This window comes from Cotesia glomerata, linkage group LG7 (genome assembly GCF_020080835.1).
Source record: "Cotesia glomerata isolate CgM1 linkage group LG7, MPM_Cglom_v2.3, whole genome shotgun sequence".
In the NCBI taxonomy this organism is placed as follows: Eukaryota; Metazoa; Arthropoda; class Insecta; order Hymenoptera; family Braconidae; genus Cotesia; species Cotesia glomerata.
In genome coordinates this window covers 5,507,105-5,530,094 of record NC_058164.1, presented here as the reverse complement: position 1 = coordinate 5,530,094, position 22,990 = coordinate 5,507,105, and the positions used below count along the sequence as shown (strand labels likewise).

At 29.8% G+C, this 22,990-nt stretch overlaps 3 protein-coding genes across 22 annotated transcripts in view; 1 reads left to right on the top strand and 2 right to left on the bottom strand.

Moving 5' to 3' along the window:
* The window catches only part of LOC123268861 (zinc transporter ZIP11), a 29,662-nt gene extending 22,108 nt beyond the window's left edge, over window positions 1–7,554 (bottom strand). The window contains exons 1-4 of one of the 2 annotated variants that reach the window (XM_044734278.1): window positions 6,581–7,554; window positions 4,581–4,974; window positions 2,993–3,144; window positions 2,778–2,863 (exon numbers count right to left, since the gene is read on the bottom strand). In XM_044734278.1, coding sequence (XP_044590213.1) covers window positions 2,778–2,863; window positions 2,993–3,144; window positions 4,581–4,974; window positions 6,581–6,688 — 740 coding nt within the window. In that variant the 5' untranslated portion in view covers window positions 6,689–7,554. The remainder of the gene's footprint in view (window positions 1–2,777; window positions 2,864–2,992; window positions 3,145–4,580; window positions 4,975–6,580) is intronic. The other variant, XM_044734279.1, reaches the window with a different exon arrangement.
* Window positions 7,555–8,705: 1,151 nt separating this feature from the next.
* On the top strand, window positions 8,706–11,223 carry LOC123268864 (uncharacterized Golgi apparatus membrane protein-like protein CG5021). 4 transcript variants are annotated; one of them, XM_044734285.1, is made up of 5 exons: window positions 8,706–8,809; window positions 9,069–9,139; window positions 9,225–9,459; window positions 10,664–10,906; window positions 10,989–11,223. In XM_044734285.1, exons 1-5 carry the CDS (start codon window positions 8,792–8,794, stop codon window positions 11,052–11,054), a joined length of 633 nt encoding a protein of 210 aa, XP_044590220.1. In that variant the 5' UTR covers window positions 8,706–8,791; the 3' UTR covers window positions 11,055–11,223. The 4 variants fall into 4 exon arrangements, with proteins under 4 accessions (XP_044590220.1, XP_044590219.1, XP_044590222.1 ...); XM_044734284.1 differs by having other exon boundaries at window positions 10,652–10,906; XM_044734287.1 differs by having other exon boundaries at window positions 8,803–8,945; window positions 10,652–10,906.
* A 4,593-nt stretch (window positions 11,224–15,816) lies between these two features.
* Window positions 15,817–22,990, bottom strand: part of LOC123268858 (tyrosine-protein phosphatase Lar) — a 162,885-nt gene continuing 155,711 nt past the window's right edge. For 10 of the 16 annotated variants that reach the window (XM_044734260.1, XM_044734261.1, XM_044734263.1 and 7 more), the window contains 6 exons: window positions 22,695–22,897; window positions 22,423–22,589; window positions 20,448–21,808; window positions 20,143–20,369; window positions 18,234–20,052; window positions 15,817–17,169 (listed from right to left, as the gene is read on the bottom strand). In XM_044734260.1, coding sequence (XP_044590195.1) covers window positions 17,101–17,169; window positions 18,234–20,052; window positions 20,143–20,369; window positions 20,448–21,808; window positions 22,423–22,589; window positions 22,695–22,897 — 3,846 coding nt within the window. In that variant the 3' untranslated portion in view covers window positions 15,817–17,100. The remainder of the gene's footprint in view (window positions 17,170–18,233; window positions 20,053–20,142; window positions 20,370–20,447; window positions 21,809–22,422; window positions 22,590–22,694; window positions 22,898–22,990) is intronic. The other 6 variants (XM_044734262.1, XM_044734264.1, XM_044734274.1 and 3 more) reach the window with 1 other exon arrangement.

Here is a 22,990-nt window from a genome sequence, read left to right as displayed (position 1 = left end):
TAAAATTAGCAGACTTAACCTGTAATTTTTATAGTCGGAGCCATTTTAGAGGGCCCTCCATCTTTTTAAGAGTCTAAAATTTCATTTTTCCTTCAATAAACTTCAAAAATCATCCATAAGCGAGCTAAATTTTTTAAAAAAGCAATTTTTCTTTCAACATGAGACAAATATGCACAGAAAGAAATTTTCTTTGAAAATTACCGATAAATTCATGGTAATTATGAGAAAGATGGCACGATAATTTGTCGGTAAGTGAGATAATTTTTAGCTTTTTTTCAACAAATTGGGGAAAAATTTTAACAAGTTTACCATAAAATAAATTAATTTTTATTTAAAAAATTGTAATAAATAAAAGAGCCGCACTATGTCCCACAATTGTAGTGAATTTAACAGTAATTTTTAAAGAAAATTTCTTTCCGTGTAGAAAAGAAATAAATTAAGTAACAGATTTTATCTCCAGCGTTATTTTAGGAAAATGCACTGAGAACAAAAAAATTTTTGTCCAGAAAAAAATTTCTTGGCTCAAGAATTGTTTAAAATAAATTTTGGTTTTTTGAGAAAAAAATATCAATAGGGTAGAAGTACCGTTTGTAGCCACTGTACCGTTTATGGCCATTTATTGTTCAAATAAACGATAGAAATGAATTTATATTAATAAACCATTACAAACTCGATTTGTTTTAATATAAATTTTTTGAAATTCAACAAATATATGATTATAATATTAAAATTTTTTATAAATTAATTCAAATGTTCACTGTCCAAAAACGGTGCTAAGGTGGCCAAAAACGGTACTTCTACCCTATCTATCATAATAATAAAATATTGGCATTAATTTTGATAAATTAACAAACGAATAGAGAGTCACTTGAATTAAACAAAAAATAATTCGATCAATTCTTGAGACAAGAAAATATGTTCTTGAAAATTATCAAGATATATTCTTGTGACAAGAAAATTTTCTTAAGAGTAGTACTTTTTTTTTCTCAGTGCCGGAAGTCAGAGCGATAATTTGAGGAAATTCATCCCGGATAAAAAAAAAAAAGAAGCACAAAAATATTTGTAAATATAAATATTATCTCGAAAAAAATCGTGGTAGTTTAGCAGACATGTTTCTTCACCCACAGCAAGTATCTACATATATATTATATATAAACTGTAATATAATATATACATTCATATATATATATAAGTAGACTTTCTAAACAAAGGAACGGTTAAGAGAGAAAGAGAATTTAGGCCGTGGGCCAGGCTAAATCGGAGTCTAAAACCGACAGAGGCTTATACGATGTCGGATAGCGATTTGATCAAAGGGAATAGAAAATAAGCGAAGCGAAGATACTTGTGTTGTGTTAGTTGTTAAATATATTTTATATAGTGTAGAATGCATGGTAGAAACGAACAAGAAGAAGAAGAAGAAGGTGGTTGCTGCAAACATAGCCAAACTACAAGTTAAGATTAAGAGGAATATAGAATGGAGAAGAATGGAATGGAAGTTGAAAATGGTAGATGGTAGATGTTGGAGCTGGATGTTGGATGCTGGATGGTGAGTAGAAGAGGGCACACTAGCACATCAGAGAAAGAGCCATACAAAGCGTAGCAGGCTGAGACATAAAAGCTGCTTCAGGACCTGGCATTGGACTGTAGATAGGTGTACAATATAGCAGACTTAAGCCTCCGATATTTAGCTCCAAGCTCCGATCCGATACTCCAACTCAGACTCAGACTCAGCTTGTATTCTGGAGGAGAGTATAGGAGCAGTACTATACATAACAACGCGGCAATCGGCAATGATGATGAGAACCAGGGTGGGGATGGAATGCGCGGCGCCTAGGGCTCGTTGGATTCCAGGGCCACACGTGCCCCTGATCCCTGTCCCCTCGCCCGAGCCGTGCCAATAAACTCAGCCTCCGGCCGACCGCCGCTGCTTTCGACCACCATGGAACTCATTCATGGGGACGGGGACCTCCTACCACGATTTTATCACTCCGATGCTTCAGTCATCGCTCTGCCGGGTTACTATCGACCTCTAAGGGATTCTCAAGGCATGACGCGAGCTGTTTTATCTACTGGATGGAACAAGTTAAGAGGATTCTTCAAGATCAACTAGTGGTAACCCTTTAAATTTATTTTAAGAGAGTAAGGTGCTAGTTGCACAATTAAAAAAATTAACTTGAATCAAGTAAATAATTTTCAAGAAGAAATATTCTTAAACTAAAAATTTTTTGTTGGATTAGATAAATTATAATTGATTCAAGAATTTTTTGTCTTGATTAAAGACAATGGAACTTTTTAAAATTAGTTTTTTGGTTCAAGAATTTTTATCTTGATTCAAGTTAATTTTTTTTTCTGATAAGCTTGACAATTAAGAAGTTTTTAATTATTAGAGATTTAATTTCATCTTTTTTTTTTTTTAGAAATTTGCAAGCACCTGATAGTAAATGCACCGAACTTAAAATTATTTGAAGTTTTTTTGGATTGACAAATAATAAAAATTATGATTTAAATTACGAGTTTAAATATTTCTATTTAATTTGTTATAATAATCGAATTTAAAATTATAACTTTAAAAAATTCTATGTGTATTGTTATTGATAATGAATATTTTCAAAATAAATATTTTAAAAAATAAAAAATATTTTCTACGTATTGATAACTACTCAAGTATTGATAGTGTTATCATTATCAGTTATCAATTTTTTATAATAACTCAATTAATGGAATAAAATTATTAGTCATCAGTAATGAAAAAAAAATTTTTTTAATTAAAAACTCACCGAGCATTTTCAAACGTCGCTGATGCACTGCTGCCTACCGCGCCGAAACCAACACCTACTGCAAGTCCTTCTGGGATATTATGTACCTGTAATATTTAAATAATGATGATGATAAATAAATTAATTTAAATTAAATTATTTAATTATTAAATTTAAATTAAATTATTTCATTAGTAAATTGAAATTAAATAAATTTTATGGGAAAATCAACGCACTGTAATAGCAACGACTAGCAGAAGAATGCGTCTCCATTGGTTGTTTTTAGCTTCAATCCCAGGATCTTCGTAGACAGAGCACTGCTCGGTTATTTCAGAACTCCGGGAAGTTGACTCAGGTATTCTCCGGCGGGCGTTTTGCTCGTAAAAACCTGTATAGTAATTAACAATTTTAGTAATTATTAGTGGTTTAATGTATGTATGGTAAAATACACACTTTAAGGAAACCAAATTTGTTAAATAGTTCAACACACCAAGGATTGAATTGTAACAGTGACATACTTAACTAAATAGTAATTTTAATTTAGAGACCTGTAGACAAGATCTATGAGATCAGTTTTTATTTTGCTGAATACAATCTTAATATTTTTTATTAAATAAATCATTAGTAAAATTTATTTGGGAAACTAATAGAGCATTTTATTATGACGCTGAAATCAGCAGACACCACCATTTTTTAATTCTATTTAACAAATAAACTATCTTAAATTTAGCGTCATTGCAAAGGTCTTGATACAAATTTGTGCCTTTTCAAGGTTTCATATCATTCTCACCGATAGTCAATTTATTATGATAAGTATTTAGGCTGCATTCGAAAATGCTCTATCTCTAGATACATAATGAAGAAATGACCTTGTATCTTGAGAATTATTGACATTTTTAGAGATATAAGCTCATCCCGATGTTACACTCATTAAGACCTTTCATTTGAGTACCCACATCAATTTTTCATATATTTATATATATTATAAATATGTATATATGAAAAATATATGAAAATGCATGTGGGTACTCAAATGAAAGCTCTTGATGAGTGTAACATCGGAATGAGCTTATATCTTTAAAAATGTCAATAATTAAGAAATGACCTTGTATCTTGTGAAATATTGATATTTTTGAAGATATAAGCTCATCCTGATGTTACACTCATTAGGACCTTTCATTTGAGTACCCACATCAATTTTTCATATATTTATATATATTATATATATGTATATATGAAAAATATATCAAAATGCATGTGGGTACTCAAATGATAGCTCTTGATGAGTGTAATATCAAGATGAGCTTATATCTTTAAAAACGTCAATAGTTAAAAAAATACAGTGAAATTTAACAAAATTCATTATTTAATAATGAAAAATTTTAATTATATATAGATCACAAATCACGGTAGTCACTACGTTTTTTATAATTTTTATAAAAGGAAATTTTTTTTCGTCATAATTTATCTGTTAAAAAAAATCATTGTGTCTTTTAATTTCAGTATCATTAAATTTTTTTGACCAGGCTGTATTCAGATTTCATGCTAAATTAATAAGCGATGTTAATGTTAGTCAAAAGAAGAAGAAATGTTTTTTTAGTAATGTTAGTAATTAATATTAATATTATTAGTAAGATAATTATTGTTAATATAATAAGTAAAATAATAAAATATGCAAGCGAAAAAGTGCAACTAATGGTGTACTGATCTCTTAGAGCTGGTTTACGGGAGAATAATTATTGTTTTTCATTGCAGTGCCTTGTAGATTGTATAATACTTGAGAAACAACAACGAAAAAAAAGTCAAAAAAAAAATCAGCAATACCATCGATAGTGGTGGACTCATAATAAATATTGCCACTGGTTATTTGTACGCCACTAATTACATTATTAATAGTGTCTAAATCCTCGTCACTTTTAACTTTTCTTTCATCATACATCCGAAGGTTTTTGCGTCTTTGTTTCGTACCCACTGACTGCATTGCTAATAGCACATTTGGGGACTGAATTCCCAGCGAGGATATCAACAAATCGGTTCCATAAACAAACGCTGCGCCTATCAAAAATCCAACGGCGACTGGTACAAATGCAAATTCACCGTTTTCACCGTAAAGCTTGCTCTCCTCTGCCATTTCTATCGCTGGCGCTAACAGGGACCAGTAGCTCGCAGCTATCATCACGCCTGCTGCGAATCCCAAGCTGACGTCCAGCAATTTTCTCTGAAAAATTTTTAATTGTAATAAGTTAATAATTTTTAATAAAAAAAAAAATTTTAATAAATTTTTACGGTTGATTAATTTTAAACAAAAAAAAAAACCATTAAAAAAAGATACTTATAATCTTTCGATAAATATTTATCACTATTCTTTTATATTTTTGTTAATAAATAAAGTATTTTGTTATTTGTTAAATTTGCAATTAAAATTTGTTCAAATAAAATTAGCATTTGCTAAGAATTACTAAAAATACTTTAATCAAAATAAAAATAACAAAAATTATTTGTTTACGGTTGATTTCAATAACATATTTTTTCGTGCGGTTAATCTCACAACAGTTATCACTAAAATATTTATTAAAGACAAATAATCAGCTAATAAAAACATTGTATTAAAATATTCATTTTAACAAACCAAAATTTTACCTAAAAATTTTTAAAATAATTAAAAATTAATTTAGCAGGTATTTAATAATTTTATAAATTTTTGTAACAAATAAATTATAGCAAAAAAAGATAATATGTAAAATAAAAGACCCAGTTATTGACACTGGCCTAGTTGATAGACACTTGCAATTTTATTCTAATTAAAAAAATAAAATGTTCTCAAAATACCAATTATTTTAAAATATATATTTATTAATTTGTTTTAATTAATTAAAATAAAATTGCAAGTTTTACCTTAGAAATTTTAATAAAAATAAGAAATGCAATTTTTTAAAAACAATTTTTATAATACTAAAGTTAGCCGACGTTTTTAATTTTTTAATTTTTTTTAACAATTAAATTCGAACAAAAAAATATTTTTTTTAAATTGCACTTACAGTTTTTCAAATGAAAATTTTTTTTAATTTTTCTTGTGATGATTTTTTAATAAAAAAAATTCTAAAAATTTTTAAATGTCGGCTAACATAATTTATATACAATTTTTTATAAAAAAAATGAGAAAAATTTTTAAATAATAAATAAAAATTTTTATAAAAAAAAAATAACTCAACCATGAAAATTAAGTTAGCCGGTACTCAAAAATTTTTGATTTTTTTTCAATTAAAAATTAGAACAAAAACTATTTTTAAAAAACTCACGTCTAATTTTTAAAATATTTTGTGTGAAAATTTAAAAAAATTTTTTAAAGATTATTTTTCAATAAAATAAATTATAAAAATTTTTAAATATCAGCTATTTTAATTTTAAATAACACTAAAGTTAGTCGACGTTTTAAATTTTTTTTAATTATTAAATTAGAGTTAAAAAATATTTTTTAAAAATTGCACTTGGAGTTTTTTAAGTTTTTTACAAAAATGAAAATTTCTTTTTATTTTGCAATTAAAAAAAAAAAAAATCTAAAAATTTTTAAATGTTGGCTAAATTAATTTTCATCACTTAACCAGTTACCTAAAAATTTCTATTTATAAAACCTAATTCAAGTTTATAAAAATTAAGTTAGCCGACATTTAAAAATTTTAAGAATTTTTTTTTAATGAAAAAATTATTAAAAGAAAAAAAACAAAAAATTAAAAACGTCGACTAACTAGTATTGTTTTAAGTTCATCACCCAAAAATTAATGATCTGACTATTTCAGTATGACAAAAAAAGATATTAAAATTACCTGTTTGCCTTGTATGATGACAACAACAGCAGCACCGGCAGCAGTAAGCCCCCAGGTGAACAAGGTGCCCAGCAGGGCCTGTGTGATGGGCGTGTAACCCTTGATCATCTTGGTTAGCCAAATGAACTACCAAAAAATGTTTAAACAAAAGACATCAGCGCGTCTTTATATTACTGAATAGTCTCTAGGTAGGTATTATATTGTTGGGGCAACAGTTTAGTTGTGATACTAGTACTGAAAACCCGGCTAGGCACAACAATTACATTAAGCTGGTTTAGTTGTCTCACCATCACCATCACCAACGGCAGTCCCCCAACTTATCTCCGTCCACCACAGAGCAGACTCTCTCACATTGACATAACTTTACATGATGTAAGTCGTATATATTTAGTATATACACATATATAATCTCCGCACACATCCAAGCGGTAGATGGACGACAATTACGGCACCAACCAACACTGACACTAGTCACCAGTCACTATTGCTGATACCGATACTGGATAACCCCCACACTCACTCATTTAATAAAATAACTATTTACACGTGTGCCGTCTTTTTTTTTTTTTTAATAATTTGCGAACAGTAATTGATCACCTAAATGACATTTTGTCAACAACTCGCTCTCTTTTGAGTCTTAATTTTATTAATAGTTTATTTAGGTAATTTAAAGATAAACTTACAAAGACCGCAATTACCAGCTTTTGTTTTTTCAGACGATCAATGTCAATGTCTCGAACCCTGGGACTTTGAATTTAACTATATCTTGTTTTTAAACGGCTAATCTCTTAATTGTTGCTTCAGTTGTATATTTTAATTGTTAAATAAATATTTAAGATGTATTAATACCCAATTATTAACATTCAAATGCTTCTACTGTTCTCAATCTCATTACCATAGATAGTTCTTGAGACGTGTATTTGGTAAATATGTGCGACGCGCTTTGAGGTTCTGCGCAGACAAAATGGGGGTGAATCGCGCCGACCAATCACAGCTGATAACTCAAAATTTAAATTGGTAGAATTTTTAATGAGTGAAGGTAGCTGATTATTGTTGATTTTTGTTTAAAAATAAAATTAAAATACTTTTATATAAATCTTCTTTAATTTTTTTTTTTTTAAATTAAACTAGCCGACATCTAAAAATTTTAATAATTTTTTTTTATTGAAATAATTATCACAGAAAAATAAAAAAAAAAATTTTAAAAACTATAAGTGCAAAATTTTCAAAAATATTTTTTAGTTGTAATTTAATGAGAAAAAAAAAACAAAAAGTTAAAAACGTCGGCTAACTTTATTATTATTAATTTTTTATTTTAATTTCAAAACATTAAAGTTAGCTGTGATTTGACAATTTTTTGATTTTATTTGACAATTAAATTAATTTAAAAAAATTGCATTTTTAATTTTTTTAAATTTTTACGTCAATTTTTTTTGCCATAATTTATTTGTTACAAAAGTTCTAAAAATTATTAAATATCTGCTCAATTAATTTTCATTTAAAATAAACTTAAAAATTTTTTTTTAATATTAAAATTGTGAATTTAAAAATTTTTACAACAAATTATGTAAAAAATTATAAAACAGTTGATTTAAAATTAATTTTTTTATTTAAAAAAAATCTAAATAACTTAATGAAATATTTATTAAATTTAAAAACCGTCCTAAATATTTAAAAATATGTAAATTATTAAAATACTCACATGAGTCATAAAAAAATCCAAACTTTCTTAATTCCAAGGATCTAGTTTTATACTTCTGATAAATTAATCTAAACTTTTTAAAAATAACCTTGAAATTTTTTGCTAATAACAATCAGAAAATAAAAATAAATAAATAAATACATATTAGTATAATAAAAGTGATAAAACATAAATTATTGTCATTACTACTAAGTGGTTACATAAATTTACAAGTACAATTTTTTTACTTTCATTTCTTCCATTCATAAATCACGTTTTATTAGTCAACCGTGAAAATTAAATTATTACAGTTCGGAATTTATTTTTTCCATAATAATAACAATAGTAACAACAAAAATAAAAACACATTTATTCATGAGAATAAGCTTAGACTGACATCTTTATGTCGACATTAAAACTCAGTGACAGTTTACCTTCTCGCAGGTTATTTTTACTGACTTGCGCACTTGCAGCAACATGACAGCTGATGTAAACAGGAACATTGACGTGTGGGTTGCCGTGATTGCTCAATGATGGCATCTGCTACGGTAATTATTATTTAGTTTTTTATTTAATTTTTACAATCAATTACCCGCAATAAAAATCATTTTTACAAAACTTCCGATTATAAATAATACAAAAGCAATTCTCGTTAACTTTTTTGTTACTTTGCTGTCAATAAAGGTCAGTGATTATTTATTATTTAATTTTTAGCGACAGAAGGCCGAAAGTAAATCAATTTTTTGTTACTTTAAGTAATAAACATCTTCTGGGATTTATTTACTAACAATTGATGACTAATTGCAGGTTCCATTACTGATGGATGACGACACAGTGGCGTTTGGTGAGGAAGATGATGTGCGAAGTGGAAAATTGAAGTATATAATCTATTTTTATTGTCATTTATAATTGTAATTTATTTTTGGTTAATTTTAAGATTATATTGATTTTTTTATTTTATAGACATCCATATGTGACTTTTTTTCATCTGGCGTTTAGAGTATCAGCGATAATCGTCTACATGTTCTGCACATGGTTCTCTGATAGTTTCATCGCTAGTTTTGTTGTTGTAGTCTTGCTTCTCTCGATGGATTTTTGGACTGTCAAAAATATCACTGGGAGACTGATGGTTGGGCTCAGGTGGTGGAATTATGTTGATGATGATGGAAAAAGTCATTGGGTTTACGAGTCACGAAAGGTTTTAACTATTTTTTTGTTTTGTTTTATTTTATTTAAAAAAAATTATTATATCTTAAAAAATGTCATTAATTGAGGAATGACTTTGTATTTTGTCTACTGATGATATTTTTAACGATATAAGCTCATCCTGATGTTACGCTCATCGAAACCTTTCATTTGAGTACCCACACGACTTTTTCCATATATTTTATATATATGATATTTCTCATATTTGTGAAATATATAAAATATATGAAAAATTGATGTGGGTATTCAAATGAAAGGTCTCGATAAGCGTAATATCAGGATGAGCTTATATCTTTAAAAATGACAATAATTAAGAAATGACGTTGTATTTTGTCAATTGATGATATTTTTAACGATATAAGCTCATTCTGATGTTACGCTCATCGAGACCTTTCATTTGAATACCCACATGCATTTTTCATATATTTTATATATTTTAAAAATATGAGAAATATCATATATATAAAATATATGAAAAAAATCGTGTGTATACTTAAATAAAAGGTCTCAATGAGCGTAACATCAGGATGAGCTTATATCTTAAAAAATGTCAATAACTAAAAAATGATGTTGTATTTTGTCTACTGATGATATTTTTAACGATATAAGCTCATCCTGATGTTACGCTCATCGAGACCTTTCATTGGAATATCCACACGATTTTTTCGATATGTTTTATATATATGATATTTCTCATATTTGTGAAATATATAAAATATATGAAAAATTGATGTGGGTATTCAAATGAAAGGTCTCGATGAGTGTAACATCAGGATGAGCTTATATCTTAAAAATTGTCAATAATTAAGAAATGACGTTGTATTTTGTCAATTGATGATATTTTTAACGATATAACCTCATCCTAAGGTTACACTTATCGAGACCTTTCATTTGAATACCCACATGCATTTTTCATATATTTTATATATTTTACGAATATGAGAAATATCATATATATAAAATATATGAAAAAAATCGTGTGCGTACTCAAATGAAAGGTCTCGATAAGCATAACATTAGTATGAGCTTATATCTTAAAAATTGTCAATAATTAAAAAATGACGTTGTATTTTGTCCACTGATGATATTTTTAACGATATAATAGATAAATATAAAAAATAGATAAATCGATTATTTTTTTTTTTAATTTTATTACTTGAAACTTTGATGTGCCCTATTTTCAGGGTCGCCAACAGAATCGTATCAACCCATCAGAAGCAAGAATTTTTTGGCTTTCTCTAATAATCTGTCCATTACTCTGGTGTTTATTTTTCATCGTCGCTTTATTTGGCCTGAAAATAAAATGGCTATTAATTGTTTGCATCGCTACGATGCTAAACGGCGCGAATCTCTTTGGATATGTTAAATGTAAAATGGGCAAAAATTCTGATATTTCCACAGCGACCAAAGATTACTTCAAAAAACAAGTTTTACAAAATGTAAGGACTCTTTTACCCATTTAATTAATTTTAAACCTTCTTCGATAGTATTTTTTTTTTTAAATAAAAAATTATATTGCAGGTAATGTCTTCAATGATGACCAAAAGTCCTCCAGCGACCAATCAATCACCATCGAACATCATATAATTTTCTCATTTCACTTGATATAAAAACTAAGTGATAAAAATTAGTTAATTTGTAAATAATAAATAATAAATTTACTACCTTGCTACCTTGCAAAAAAATACTGTAAGTTATAATGATTATTATATTTAAAATAAGGAAGGATAATAAATAAAATAACAATAAAAAATAATTACACTGTTAGTTTCTATTCTATGCCATAAGGCAATACAATAATGTACATGGTATTCTCCTTCAGAATTAATTCTCAATTATTAAATTCATCTATTACAATAATTTCATTCGTATTTTTTGTCCATGAGTAATATTTATTTATTATATTTGTCTCAGCCTGTTGTTAGTTTTTTTTTTTTTTTTCTGGCAAGAAAGTATCACAAAATAATTATCCATTATCTCAACGTTATTTTATTATTTTAATTCCCAAGAATTTATTCATCAATTTTATTTATTTATTATTTTATTTAAACTTTATTTTATAATTCAAATTTTTCTTTTTACATCACCCGTAAAGGTTAACGCTGCATTTAATAATTATTATTATTTATTTATTAGTATTTATAATTCCATGTAATAACAATTTATTTGTTAGACTATGACATTACCTGAAGGAACATATTTTTTTTTATGTAAGTACTTTACAATTAAATTTTTAAATTAAAAATTTTATAAATAAAAATAAAAATTAAGTTTGAGGGATTTTTTTTTTTATTTAAAATATAATGATATAATTGGAATTTTATTTGTAATAGATATCGTTGAGAAATGGAATAGCCAGAATATTATTTAAAATTTAACTGAAAAATTATATTATTATTTTTGTTTAATAATTAAATGTAAATATATATTACTAACAATTTTTTTTCAATATATTATAAATTATACAATAATAATAAAATATAAAATAATTATAATTAATTTATAATAAAAATAAAAGTGTAAAAAAAATACATTAATTGGAATGGTTAAAAGTTAAAATAATTAAAAATTACATGAAATTTTTTTTATAAAAAAATTCGCAGTAATTTTTATATTTTAGGTGCATTTTTTTGAAATTTGAATTTTTCGCGCCAAATCTAAATTCAAAATTTTTATATTTCCCTTTTTTTCCGCCAGAGGCGCTGATAACTTTGACACTGACTCGCAGAAATTTCGCAATGCACCATTGTTCATTTTTAATTAAATAACTTGATTGACATTTCACACCTAAAGCCAAAAATATTTAATTATTAATTAAGAAAATAATTACAATTTAATTTAAATTGCTGATACTTTATATAAAATTATAAAATTAAATAATTACATTGAAATTATCAGTCACTTGATCATTTTTTAAATTTGTTTAATAAAAAAATAATTAAAAAAAAATTGAATTTTATAATTTTTAAAATTTTCTACATGTCAATTTTTTTTATTATTTTTTTATTCACAATTTATTTGTTGAAAAAATTCTCAAGTATCTTTTAAATTAATTTTCATAATTGAATATCGTTAAGATAAAAATTAAAAAATAAATTTAAAAACTTCAGCAATTTATTTACAATTATTTTATTGAAAATTTGTAATCTTGCAAAATTTAATAACATTATCGCGCCGAAAGCGGAAGTGGAAAAGTTTCCGGTAGTTTACTACAACGAAGTAGTTGACAATTCAAAACTCGGCAGAGGAAATAGTGCGCGTCATGTCAAGTGTCCGTTTAATTATTCCTTGCGCGTTAAAATAAAACAGTTATTCGGATATTTATACAGTACGCAATTAAAATCATTGTAGTATTTGTGTTTTGTTAAATTTCTGCTGTTGTTAGCTTCATAACCTCTAATTTTAAAAGTGTCATTGTCGGCGGGTTATTTTTCACGGTAAACAGTGATGATATTGAAGTTAGCTGATAGCTGTCAATTTTTTTAATTTTTATCACATTAAAATTAACAATTACTTGATCAATTTTTAATTTTATTTAGCAAACAAATTTGTTCCAAAAAATTATTTAAAAAAAAATTGCATTTTTAATTTTTTAAAAGATAATATTAAAGTTAGCCGACGTTTTTAATTTTTTGATTTTTTTTTTCAATAATTAAATTAGAACAAAAAAATATTTTTTAAAAATTGCACTTTCAGTTTTTCAAGTTTTTTACTAATGAAATTTTTTTTTTATTTTTTTATAATAATTTTTTCAATAAAAAAAAAATTCTAAAAATTTTTAAATATCGGCTAACTTAATTTTCATTTTTAAAAGTTCTGTTATCTTCAATATCATGAAAAAGTGAGGGTAAATTAAAAAAGACACTTTGAAATTGTTATTTGTGAATAAAAAAAAGTAAATTACCGTTAAAATAAAAAAAAAATTGTTAAATAGTAAAAATAGAATTTTAATTTAAAAAAAATGATCAAAGTTTGGTGAAATAAATCAGCTGTCAAAGAAGAAAAAAATCAAGTGATTTTTCCACAATTATAAGGTGAGTAAAAAAATTAAATTAAAAATTTTTCTGGCTTTAGATGTACGTGAAAATTGACTTATACATATACTAAATAAACTTACACATATGTTATGTATATTAAATGCGTTATTCACAAATACAAGTACACGGATGATTTAAATTTAACAATTAAAAATTTGACTAATCGTAAATACGCAATTGTAATATTAATCGATTAATAAATAAATCTACATTACATTTTTTTCATTAAATATTTTAAATTCCGGCGAAAATTTATTTACGTAGACGACAATATAATATTACCTTGTAAATAATTTCACGTTAATTTTATCGTAAAAATATATAAAAAAGATGACGGTACGGAATATAAAAAATCTATTAAATAAGCTAAACTTTTACGGGTATCAAATAGAACAGTGCGTTTGTTAATCTTCATTACATCAATTATTATATAATTGTTTTAAACCGGATACTTTGTAAACTTTGTTCAATTAAAATCATAACCTATTTCATCATTTTATTTCTTCCTTTCAATTTATTTAGAATGTTCGTAATATATATTTATTATTTATATATTTATATTTATATTTATATTTATATATTTATTTATATATATAAATCTATGTATATATTATTTTTATCTTATTAACATACATTATTAACACTAAACATGACAGACGGTGCATTATGTACACATTTATCGCAACTTCCAATCCTTGCCCGCATTAGATAATTAAAAAAAAAAATAAATTTATCATTAGATACGTTTAATTAACATCTTCAATTGCTATCGTAAACAATACGATTAATATTTTTGAATAGGTTATAAATAATTGTTCGTTTATTGTCCGTACAGGCTAAAAATTTAATCTCTATATATTTTCAAATATTAATTCCTTTTTTCTATATTTTTTAATGTTAATTTTAATTGACTACCGATTTCATTTAATGAAAAAAAAAAAAAAATTACAATTAAAAAAAAAATAGTAACTTTGTACAGGCGGTAATTTACCAAGGACGGAAGAAACGTTGCGTGCATTTAACATACAGTGCTCTTATCCAAATAAATTAATAAGTATCAATAAAAATATTAATAATAATATTAATATTTAATATTAATATTATTTTTAATATTTAAGTCCAGTCGCTCATTTCACTACATACAATAAAATAATAATTTAATCCACATGTAGGCACCGTAACATTCATTCAGTTCGTTATTTGTGACCTAATGGCGTTTTTATATTTATTTATTCATTTATTTATTAATATAAGTATTATTTATTATTTATAATTAATTATTAAAACTAAAGTATAACAATTAATTATTAACTACCCTTAAAATTTATCGGTAGTTATTTTTAATCATTCCAATTATTTATTTATTTATTAAGTTTTGTTGCATATTGGCAATAGCATTGTCGATTTTTTTTTGGCAGTATGGCAATTTTAAGTTTTTTATGAGCAGAAATTACTTTATTAGTTAACGAGAGTTTTAATAACCAATTAATAATTAATAGTTACGCATTTGAGCCAAGAAAATATTTTTTCTAATTATTTTCTTGAGCGAAAAAAAATTTTTTTTTGACGAGAAATTTCACTTATTCCAATAAAATTAATTTTCTTGCTTTAAGAAAATGTATTTTTCTGCCCTCCGGCCGGAAAGTGGCAACTTTCTGGCCGCTGCGCTAAACAAAGTTGCCACATTCCGGCTACGTCGAGCAGAAAAATAGTATACACACCTTGGCCAGTAAATAAGAAAGCCTCAGATCACATGTTTGTCAGCCTCGGCTTCGCCTCGGCCAACAATTACATGTGATCTGAGACTTTTCTTATTTTACTGGCCTAGGTATGTAATATACTATAAGTCAAGAAAATTTCGTTTTGAGAAAATTCAGCCTCTTGCTCCAATAAATTTAGTTCTTGATAGAAGTAAATTTTCTTGTCTTGAGAAAATTTCTCTCTTGCTCCAAAAAATTAAATATAAAGATAAAAGTTAATTTTTATTAATATTTTTGTTGATTAACGTGTCTAATAGGAATATCAAATAATATTGAATCATTTTTTTTTCAATCAATATGTATAATTGCACGCTAAAATAATATAAAATGGGTATCAAATATTCAAGAGAAAAATTTTCTCAAGGTGAGAAAATTTTTTTCTCAGCTGAAATAAGTGGCGCTGCTTGCCCAAAGTATCTAAAAATCTTGATCAAATATAAAAATTTATTGTATCAAGTATTTATGATAATTTAAATTAAGAAAAAATTACTTCTACCAAGAATAGGCACCCGAAAATTTTCTTGAGCCAAGAATTTTATTCTCCAGTCAAGAAATTTTTTTTTCTGTGTAGATAAAACTTTACTGTCATTAAAAAAAATTCTAAATTCGATAAATAAAGTTATTAAAACTCTCGAGACCAAATAAACTCGATTGATTGATACTTTAATAAAATTATTAAACTCTAAGGTCCTTTCGGTAGATTTATAATAAAAAAATTCGGTGTTAACTTCTAGATAGATTTGAAAAAACGGTCAAAAGATTTATCAGTAATTTTAAACTGTAAATTTATTGAATATAAATTTCAAATTGTTCTAAAAAAGAGAACACGGTAAAAAGGTCACGATATTTGGATTAAGATTAGATATTAACTTTAATTATTTTTTTTTTGAGTAGTACTTCAGTCTACCATTACTCAGGAATGATAAATACAAAGGAGCATTAATTGTTTTAAAAAACCTGAAAAAGAATTTTTATACCGATATGTTTCGACTCAATTATTTAATTGCCTACTACCTTCATTAATTACATTTCAATACTTAACTCCCATTCATTATCTACAATAATCGATAATTAATAATTAATAATTATAATTATAATTAATCCAATAGCTACACTAGGATAATTGTTAACTGAGAAAAATCTAGACGGAGGGCTCCTTCTCAATTAATATTATGGACAATTGTTTGTTCGCATCGAAACTCTTTAAGGCTCTGTTTCAAAAGAAACATTACGCGTTACCGGTTTGTTCATTAATTAGTCTATTTAATCAATTAATATTAATATTATTATTCAAACACCGATTTCACGTGCCTAAATGGCAGTCTTCGTTCCTTTAATCGAACGAGTGTTTATCTATTAGAGATGTAATCAGTTAATTAATTATTGTTGCTCTATACTGATGATTTGTTCGTAAAATTAAAATAATAAAATGATAAAACAATGGGAGTTTAATTGAGAATACTTTATATTAAAGTACATTTTTAATCATCAAAGTGCTCTAAACCCCATCATCAATCATGACAGCAATGTCGGAATCTCTCGCGTAATATTTTATTTTATTTTATAAAATCTAAATCCAACGAGCTTCAAACACAACGAGCATCGACTCAACCGTTACAAGCGTTACCTATTATTAATATTATTGATATTAATTAATGGTAATTATTAATTATTGAGTACTAATAATTAATAAAAAATTTATTTTGTTAGTTTAAAAGTCTGTTAGTCAAACTAAACACGTCGTATCTTAGCTCTTTCACCAGTACTCTCACGACTTCTTATGTGACGCTCTCCTCGGTCTCTCGTTGGTTCTCTTGGCTCGCGGATTTCTTCTTGTCAGTTGGCATAGTGGTCGAATGATCCTAAGTACTCCAAGCTAGCACGATAACAAAATTGGTATTGATCCTAAAAAATAAACATTATTAATCATCAATTTTTTTTTAAATATTCCTCTCTAATTTTAAAACACAGTAATTGATAATTTTTTTAACTTTGTTTTATAAAAAAACAAAATTACAATTTAAATTAATGGAAAATTTCATTTTTTTATAGAAGATATATTAATAAATAAATAGAAACTAGCAACCTTGCAGTCACTATGTGACTGCTGTGACTTGTGAATTATATATAAATAAAATTTTGCTTTATTAAATTAAATAATGACTTTTGTTAAATTGCACTGTACTTTCTTAACTATTGACGTTCTTAAAGATATAAGCTCATCCCGATGTTACACTCATCAACAGCTTTCATTTGAGTACCCACATCAATTTTTCATATATTTATATATATTATATATATGTATATATGAAAAATATATCAAAATGCATGTGGGTACTCAAATGAAAGGTCTTGATGAGTGTATCATCGGGATGAGCTTATATCTTTAGAAATGTCAACAGTTCACAAAATACAAGGTCGTTTCTTAATTATTGACATTTTAAAAGATATAAGCTCATCCCGATGTTACACTCATCAAGAGCTTTCATTTGAGTACCCACATGCATTTTGATATATTTTTCATATATACATATATGTAATATATATATAAATATATGAAAAATTAATGTGGGTACTCAAATGAAAGCTCTTGATGAGTGTAACATCGGGATGAGCTTATATCTCTAAAAATGTCAATAATTCTCAAGATACAAGGTCATTTCTTAATTATGTATCTAGAGATAGAGAATTTTCGAATGTAGTCTAAATATTTATCGTAATAAATTGACAATCGGTGAGAATGATATGAAACCTTGAAAAGATCGTTGCAATGACACTAAATTTCACTTAAAAAAACCGATACTATCATATCACTATCCTGAACACAAAATTTTTCTTATTTTCTTAATAACATAGATTAAATTTTTTTATTGAAGATATATTAATAAATAAAAAAAAATTTTTCAATTACTAATTTTTAAAAAGAGAGATTTGTATTTCTCCAATTGCAAATTTTCTAAAAAAATTACCTCAGTTTGAACCATAGCCGGACGTTGCGTGCGCAGTATTCTGACCGTCTGGAAGATGTCAACAACGCCCTCATACTGCATCCGCTCCAAAACAATACTAAGCGTAATAAAGACGCCAGTTCTCCCCACTCCAGCGCTACAGTGCACGGTGATAGGTCCATCTTGCCCGAACTGTTCCTTGGTCTTATGAACCTGACCAATAAAATCAATGAACCCATCTCCTGACTTAGGAACACCCTGTTCCGGCCAATCGATGAACTGGAACTGCCGGACAGTGCGACTAGCGCCATCTCTCGCATCAGTGACTTTAAACTCCCTCAAAATATACTGAGGCATATTATACTCCGCAATCGGGTCAACAACGAAACACTGATACCTGATAGACCTATCAGAGGGCCAATACTGGTGGCACTTTTCCCTGCCAATTTCCTTGAGTTTCGTCAACATAACGACAATCGTCGAATTGTGCTCCCACAACATCCTCCAGAAGTCATCAGTGGTCTCATTCAGCGGCCCCTGGGTCGCAATATAGGCACCGCGGTACCGATATCCGTCAATGAAGCTCGCGTTGATATAATCCGAGCCTTCCATGTTCCTCTGGGGCTGCAAACAAACCCGCGTGCACTCGTACGGTAAAATATGGACTAGCCTGTTCTTGTGTTTGTTACAAGCCAAGTTTGCAGAAATGAATCGCGTAGAGTCCGCTTTGATGTTCGAGAGCTTCTTGAACTCCAGCTCCATTCCCGTGGTGTTGTCCAACTCAGTTTGCATCAGTTTTTGTATGTGCGAGTGCAAGTTCCGAGCTGGAACTTCTGTGAAGCCGCAGATCACCGCCTCGAACAACGCGTCGTGGATAAATATATACTGGTCTTCAGTTTGCACCATGTAATTCCGCTGCGCGCGCAAGCAAGTGACGTGGCCGTAGATGTCGATCATTTTCTCATGCTTGATCCGTTCCAACATGGAGTCTATAACGATGAAGCATCCAGTTCTGCCGACCCCAGCGCTGCAATGGACCACCAGAGGCCCGGAATCAGGTACATTTAATGTTTTAACGCGTCTGAGGAACTGTAAGAACGGCGCTGGGTGCTCCGGAACTCCGTGATCCGGCCAAGCGGTGAACTGGAGCTGTTTTATCTCCCTTCTGTCTGTGTAGCCGTTACGACAGACTTGGAAAGTTCTGATGCAGTAGGTCGCCAGTTCCTGGATGTCGCTTATCGTCACGGTCATTTGTCCGTAAGTTTCGGCTCCGCGAGTCGGCCAATACTGGTCACACTTTATACGCGTTCGTTCCTCGAGCTTGGTCATCATTACAATGGTGCTAGTTCGCAGTTCCCAGCACATGCGCCAGAAATCCGCGAAAGTTTCTTGGAGCGGCCCCTGAGTGGCGACATAGGCGTTCTGTTTTCGGTACCCGTCGCAGTAGTTCGCGTTTATATAGTCAGAACCGGGAATTCCGTCGATTGTTTGGAGAATAACGCGAGAGTGATCGTAAGCGATGACGTTGGCGTAACGATTTTTGGAAGTATTGACCTCCATGTTCGAGTGGTCCCAAGTGAATTGCTGGCCCGGTTCAATTGACTCGTATTCCTGGCTGAATTTTAGGTTATCGTTGGCTTTCAAGCGATCTATATGGTTCCCGAGCTCGCTGATAGGAATTGGAGGGTGTGACATCATGCCGGGTGTTTGGAAGTTCAGCCGGCGCATTTCTACCGGGTCAGAGGGCGCGTGGTTCGAGCTTATATCCGCGGCCATCAGAGGGCGTGTTACTGCTGCTTGATCTGGCGCTTTGCAAGGCTGTCTGCGTCTAGTTGAATGCCAAAATTTATAAATAATATTGTTAATAATTTTATTATTTTTAGAATTTTTTAATTTAAATATGGAAGGTGTTAATGAAGCTAATACTTACTTCCTTATTACAAAAAGCAAAACCAGGCAAATGCTGACCATCAGAGCGGCTATGATTGGCCCAATCACCCAAACCATGCCCGGTTCTTGGCCGCTGTTGGTTACAGAGACTTCTGGGTTCCCGTCGGGAGATATATCTGGATTTGGTCGGCTTGGTGGGTCACCGGGTGGTACTTCTCGCATATCGAGGGATAAGTACTCCGAGAAGGGGGATGATGTGTAAAGATGCTGAAAAATTAGATTCATTTGAGAATACAAAATTTTTCTTATTTCCTTAAAAATATCAATGACTGAAAATAAAATTACCTTTTTAGGAGTATCAACAATAGCCCGTACAAAAATCCTGTACCGTTTGGTAGGATCCAACTTTTTGTTTTCAAAGCCTTCGTAAACATCCCCGCTGCCGAGCTGAAAAGTATACGGAATAGTTCTATGCGAGAATTTGGCCGCGATGTATGGCGCGTTTTCCGGGTCTTGTTTCGCGTTTTTTCCCGTAATAACATCCTCTGTAAATTCATCAGGCTGCTTATGAGCAGTAGCCTTGTCCTCAGGAACTACTATCAAATAATAATAAGCGATTGGTCCGTATTCTTCAGAAGCTTGAGGTAAAATAACGTGAATCTCTTCTTTCTTAACGACGCCATAGAAATCAGGCTTGACCATCGGCTTAGGCGCGGCCATTTGAGTGGTCACAGTGATTTTTGCCGGAGGTTTGTACGAAGAGTCAGCTGGAACCGCGCTCACGTTGACGTTGTAGGTCGTAAACGGCTGGAGTTCGTCGATTGTCGTGGTAGTAGCAGTGGCATCTAGGCGAATAGTTCTGCGAGGCACAATTTGGGTTTGAGTAATTCCTTGAGAGTCCACGAACTCTTTCACAGCGTCGAAGGATACTTGGTAGCCCGTGGGGTTCAGTCTTATTGGCGGAGTCCACGAGAGTGTCATAGAGTGCGTAGAAGTGTCAGAGGCACGCAAATTCAGAGGAACGTCTTCAGGCTTGACTTTAACCGTAACTTTCTGACTAAGACGCCCCAGAACGTCGTTTTTGTACCTCGCGGCGACGGCAATCGCGTAAGCAGTGTCGCGTTCCAAATTTTCCAACTCAGCGGACTCGGTCATGCCAATTAACTTCTGCTTCCACTGATCAAGATCCTCCACCGCTGTCATCGTGTAGAAAATTTTGTACCCGATAATTTTGTCACGATTCGGCACTGGCTCCCACCAGACTTCGACATTTGACTCAGAAGTTGCCACAGCCTTGACGTTCAATGGCGCCCGGCCGATATCTTTCTCCGTAACTATCGTGATTTTCTCAGAGTACGGCCCTGAACCGCGAACAGTATGCGCGCGCACGTGGAAGACATATTCCGTAGCTTCTTCAAGATTTGTAAAAACAGCGCGTTCTTGAGTTGTGTTCCGCGCCTCAATAGTGCTGTGGTCGTTCTTTTTGTGGAATTCAACATCGTAGCGAATTATTTGCCCGTTCCGATGGCGACGAGCAGGCTCGCTCCATTTCACGCAAACTGTGTCTTGAGTCTGGAAGGAGTAGGTTAGGTTTGTTGGTGGGCCTGAAGGCTCACCCTCTGGACTCTCGTAATAGCGAACTGTTTCTTGGCCAACTCCGTTTTGGTTCTCTCCGGCAATTCGGAATTCGTAATGAACGCCACGTTCTTAAATTTGGAAAATTCAATGGTTAAATTTTTGATTCTTTTCAGGGTAAATAAAAAAATTTTGGAAAATCCAAAAGTGCACGCCTCATAGTCTCATTTTTCATAATAAAATTGATTAAAATAAAATACAAATACTTTTAAATCTTTCGCGCCATTGTCTATCCAGAAAAGAAAGGAACTGCGCATGTATTGTAAACGAACCTTATTTACATAGATATAGATATACAAACGATTAGTAAATTTTTAGTTTATTGCTAATTATAAATAAACTACATTGAATTAGACCATGATCTTTTAAAGGACTTAGTTTTAAATAATACTGAAGCGTATAAAAAAAAATGGACTTGATCAGTTAAGTTTTCGGACATTTATCGTTTTTTTTTTATTTATTTAAAAAGCAAAATGTCTTTTAAAAATATCAGAAGTGTTGAAACTAGGGTTTTTCCATGACATTTATGTGTAAATATTGTTCTACAAGTGCAATAGAAAATAAATAGAGACAACTTTAGTTCAAGAAATCTCTTGATTTTTGTAAGGCGAATGTAGAGCACAACTTCATCCGCTTCGCTTATGAGGCGTGCAATAAAATTCGATACTATTGATGAAGAACTTACCGACATCTTTGATTTTGAAAGTAACCTGATTGATGTCTTTGATAAACTCTTCCTTCAACGTCTGATTTTTAATTCCGTATTTAACGCGGTAGCCCGTTAATTGCCCAGCTGGCTCGCTCGGCTTGGCCCACTCCAGCTCGAGGACTATTGGATCCTGATTGATTACCCTGAGAGTTACCAAAAACCGTTAATTAGTCTCATTATTCATAAATGATTCATGATTAATAATTATAAGTCGCGTTATTTAATATAAAATTAATTCGCATAAGTACTTGACGTTGACTTGCGGCCTATTTGGCACACCACCAGGAGTTCTGACGTGCACAGGAAGCGACCTATCCCCATCGCCCTTCCGCGTTAGAGCCGCGACTTGGACGTAATATTTAGTGTCTGGCTGTAAATTGGTCACGTTGATTGCATGGACGCCTTCTTCGTGGACATCTTGACGGATTGGCTCGTTCAGCAAGTCCTTGCCCTTTAAGATTTTATTTGTTAGTAGGAATTATGAGTGGGATTATTTTTGGTTCGTTACAAGATTAAATGGCGGCTCCAGGATTGCCAATTTAAT

Coding starts and splice junctions, on each gene's coding strand:
- LOC123268864 (XM_044734284.1), top strand. Junction 9,140..9,224: donor GTGCGAAGTGGAAAATTGAA/GTATATAATCTA, acceptor TTTATTTTATAG/ACATCCATATGTGACTTTTT. Junction 10,907..10,988: donor AAAAACAAGTTTTACAAAAT/GTAAGGACTCTT, acceptor ATTATATTGCAG/GTAATGTCTTCAATGATGAC.